The sequence below is a fragment of the Anguilla anguilla genome, chromosome 5, assembly GCF_013347855.1.
Source record: "Anguilla anguilla isolate fAngAng1 chromosome 5, fAngAng1.pri, whole genome shotgun sequence".
NCBI classification, from domain to species: domain Eukaryota; kingdom Metazoa; phylum Chordata; class Actinopteri; order Anguilliformes; family Anguillidae; genus Anguilla; species Anguilla anguilla.
Genome location: NC_049205.1, coordinates 42,346,234 through 42,350,755, shown reverse-complemented (window position 1 = coordinate 42,350,755; position 4,522 = coordinate 42,346,234). Strand labels below are relative to the sequence as shown.

Genomic DNA, 4,522 nt, shown 5'->3' with positions numbered 1-4,522 from the left:
TTTCTGGTTGGCAGGTTGTTCTACTATTGAAGGAGGAGATCAGATCGCAATTATTAATTACTTCCTTCTTCCTCGTGCAACCCAGACGCTGAAGGAAGTAGTAATAACTAGAAGGCTAACAAAAAATAGCCTTAACACGCCCGCCAGGTAAGAATTGACTGCATTAAGCTAAGGAAAGATGTCAGAGAATACTAAAACTTTGTTGTGCTAGAACAGCCAAACAAGATAGTAAAGTTCGTTAGGTAGGGTACTCTCTTACATGCCGTGAGAATGGTAATATAAAATACAATGCAATTCGAAGCTATACAATTGAATTATGTCAATGATGAAGAACTTACGTAAATGTGAACCGTAATTAAACATTAAAATTATATATTATAGAACATATTTATTCAAATATGATACGTATGATAGCCTATTTAATGTTTTTGCTTGTTGATTTTAGTGTTGTTCCTTTAAGAGGATGGCTTTGCTTTCAGAAGGCGGGTCTAGGATGTAGACGTGTTAAAAGAGCGCCTGTGTTCTTTGAATGTTTTACTGTAGCTATTTAGCTACACAGAGGTAATGCACAAATTCTGTTCCATCACATTACATTAATAACTGCTTTTCCATTTTTCTGCATCTGAATACAAAATGAACAGGACACAGTTGAAACGCTCGAAAATTCTCAGAATGGCTCTTGACGGCGAGGATTCCGTGGATGGCAAGACGGATACCTTTTTACTGAGAGCCATCAAAATCGCTTTTGTGGTGGCCCTTTATTGGTTCGTTTCAATAACCATGGTTTTCCTGAACAATGCTCTGTTGGGTAGCCATGAACTGGACGCCCCTTTATTTGTGACATTCTTCCAGTGCCTTATTACCGTAGCGCTTTGCTGGTGCATGAACTTACTGTCAAGGTTTTGTCCGGGTTCCGTGGATTTCCCCTCAATCAAGTTCGACCCAAAGGTCTCGAGAGAAGTCTTGCCTTTGTCGATCGTGTTCATCGGAATGATCACCTTCAATAACTTGTGCCTCAAAAACCTGGGTGTTGCATTCTACACAGTTGGGAGATCGCTCAGTACGGTCTTTAATGTGCTCATGTCCTATGTGATTCTGAAGCAAACCACGTCTTTTTATGCTCTCTTGTGCTGTGGAGTCATTATAGGTAAGTTTACTACACTGTAGTACTGTAATGTGGTGCAGTGGTACTGTCCTTTCTGAAGCAAAAAAAATAAATATATTTGGCCACCAACCTAACTTCATGTTGGTAATTTCTTATGTCTGATATCTTAATTTCGCACACAGTTCAATTCAAGTTGTCAGTTTGACAATGAATTGTGGATGTTGTAACAATGGGATATGCCTGCAATTATGGTTAGGCTTTACAAATCTGAGGATGAAAAAAGATACAATAAAGTTGTTTTAAAAAGGGACTAATGTGCAGTATCTATCTCTGATATGGTGCAGGTGGCTTCTGGCTTGGCGTGGACCAGGAGGGGGCGGAAGGTTCTCTTTCCTGGTTTGGAATTGCCTATGGGGTGCTGGCCAGCATGTGTGTTTCCCTCAACGCCATCTATACTAAAAAGGTCTTGCCTGTGGTGGACAACAGCGTCTGGAAGCTCTCTTACTACAACAACATCAATGCCTGCATCCTGTTCATCCCACTGATTGTTGTCTTTGGGGAGGTGAACAAAATCTACCATTTTAATGGACTGAATGACTGGCATTACTGGGGCATGATGATGCTCGGTGGCATCTTCGGGTTTGCCATTGGCTATGTCACTGGCCTTCAGATCCAGTTCACCAGCCCCCTGACACACAATGTGTCTGGTACTGCCAAAGCCTGTGCACAGACCATCCTGGCTGTGGTGTATTCTGGTAGCATTAAGAGCTTTTTGTGGTGGACAAGTAATGCAATGGTTTTGGGGGGCTCCTCTGCCTACACCTGGGTTAAAGGCCTTGAAATGAAGAAGACTCAGGAGGAACCGCAGATCAAGAGTAGAGCTGGTGTATAGGGAGTCTCCCTGATGTGTCAATAAGATGAATGAATGTAAAGACTGCTCTTCGGCTATTTAAGAGAGCTGGCCTCCAACTTTCAATGGGATATAAGTACAGAGGTGTTAATAATACTATTTTATAGAATAGTAGGTCCTTTTTCAACTGTTCATTTTGATATGATGCACTTAAGTCTTTCCTGCCAAAATGTAATCATGATGTCACATAGGCTAAAGTAATTTTGTATTTATATTGGGTTGTAATGTTTGGAAGTAGATTTTATGTTTGAATAAGTACACATTTTTTATATCTACAAAATAGTTTTTATTTTAATCTTTTGAATGATAAGCATGCACATCTATTTTCTGGATGAACTTTTTGTAATCAAGGTCAACTTGCCAACTGAAGGATTGATTTATATTAAATTTGTGGAAATTTGACTGCTTGTTGTGATCAAAACCAATTTAACACTATGAGCCAAGTTCTCAGATTAATTTATGTGGCAACTGGTAACACTTCAACCTAAGCTATATGTCTATGATGCTTTAATTATCATTTTAGATATTCTGTAATGACAAAAGATAGTCATTTGTGGCATTCGGTCCGGTGGCGAACTGGAATATTTCAATTCAAGCAGGTCCCACCTCTCCAGTGATATGCACTTACTGCTTAAAATTTTGTCAGGAAAAAGATCAGAAGGGCAGGAATGCTGAGTCATATTTGCAACACTACACCACAAACTGAATAAAAATGATGCAATTGAAGAAAAGGGTTGAGTGACAAGCTTTTAGAACACAAAAAAGGCACAAGGTGATGGGGTACCCATTAATTCCAGCAGCTATACGGTCTTATAATCAGGATTGAATTAGCGTTGCTGTTTTTATTTTATTGTTTGAATTTTAATTGTCTTCTAGAAGTACTGGCCCACAATTAAACTGTACTACAAACTTTAGTTTAAATACTGACATTTAGTGTTTCTTATAGCTAGTGAATTCCAAGTGCATTCTGTTGATACTGGACAAGGAAAGTTCTGGCAAGTTTTAATGAATAGCTAAGACAACTCACTGGTGTCTTATCGTCATAGTAGCTAGACGTGACATCTAACTGACGTTGACTTACTGTATTCGCATTTGAAGTAGCTTTAACTGAACCATCTCTTTCACTAGCTAGATATACGGAAATCAGTCACATTGACCCCAAAACATGTTGAATTTTATACATCGCTAGGGACCTGGTTATATCAGCTAGCAATCTACCTCTCTCACTAGCTAGCAAGCTTGCGATCTCTGTCTTTCTCAGTAGCTAGCTTGCGATCCATGTCTCTTACTATAACATCTTGTCTTAAAATGTAACATTTACTTACATATACTTGGTAGGGATCAGTGAGCGTATGCTTGCGTGCGCATCCGCTGTGCAAATCGAGCAACAGGTACAGATCGGGTAGCGACCATAGACATATAGGGACAGGGTTGATACCATCTAGATGTACGAATTTACGAATGGTCCTCAGAAGTCGTGTCATCATTCCCTTCAACGTTGTTACCATTTTTGGGACTTTCGGGTCAAAAAATAAATTGCCTATGGGAGAAACGAATGGAGTTTTCCTAATTCTTTCAAAATAGTGTTTGACATTTGGATGTTTTTGTCCATCTGTAAACGTCGCTATGGTTACCAAGGAACGCAAAATGTCAAATCTTGCTCATATCTGCTGTCAAGGAAACGCGCCGCGTGGAAATGAATTAAACTGATTCAAGCAATGTGTACGAATAGGTCAAGGGAGCGAAAACCTCTAAGCGTTTCCGAAATATAACGTCTTTATATAACGTTTCCGAAACTAAAACCAAACCGAACCTGCTAGTGTGAACGATACGTAATTGCATTTTTGTCGTTCTATGCTCATGTCCATAACTTGCAAAGACCCAGACCGAAGAGTTTTTTTTTTTATCACAATGCGTGTGACGTAATGTAAAATATGCTTGCCTAAAACAATGATGCGGAGAGCTTGCTTATATAAAACAATGGTGGCGCAGAACGGGACACAATAAGTACTGCAGAATGAGACTCATTGCCATAGCAACTAGACGCCTCACGTTTTCTTACTGTATTTGAAGTATATTTCTATCCGATAAAACTTCATCCAAAATAAATAGGACGCATATTACAGCTTTAGCCCATATTTTTCATGTTATTTCAAGGCCTTTCAGTTGGATAGGGTAAAGATAAATGTGACAACTTGCTGGCAACGATATTCTTGAAAATGTCTTGTTGACAAATCGTATCTGCATCAGCCGTCCTGAAATCCATATGTCGTATGGATAAAACGAGACATTATATAAGAAAATGACGCGTTAATAAAGCACGGCGCTGAACGTAACTCAATTTGCGATGATTCCATGTCCTTGGTGGCGATGCTCTATTCCTGCCTGGCAAATTCGAACAACTCTCCACAGAAACGTGAAGGGGCCGGGCCTACACGTGCTGAACAGCCAATTGGAAAGCAGCTAGGCGTGTCGCTCATTTTAATACTCTTTACACGTGTCACACC

General features: G+C 39.7%; 1 protein-coding gene across 1 annotated transcript; it reads left to right on the top strand.

Moving 5' to 3' along the window:
* The first annotated feature begins 468 nt into the window (after positions 1-468).
* LOC118227579 (GDP-fucose transporter 1-like) lies at positions 469-2,417 on the top strand. The gene is made up of 2 exons (XM_035418188.1): positions 469-1,147; positions 1,450-2,417. The coding sequence occupies exons 1-2, from the start codon at positions 634-636 to the stop codon at positions 1,995-1,997; spliced, it is 1,062 nt and encodes a 353-aa protein (XP_035274079.1). The 5' UTR covers positions 469-633; the 3' UTR covers positions 1,998-2,417.
* The last annotated feature ends 2,105 nt before the right edge of the window (positions 2,418-4,522 follow it).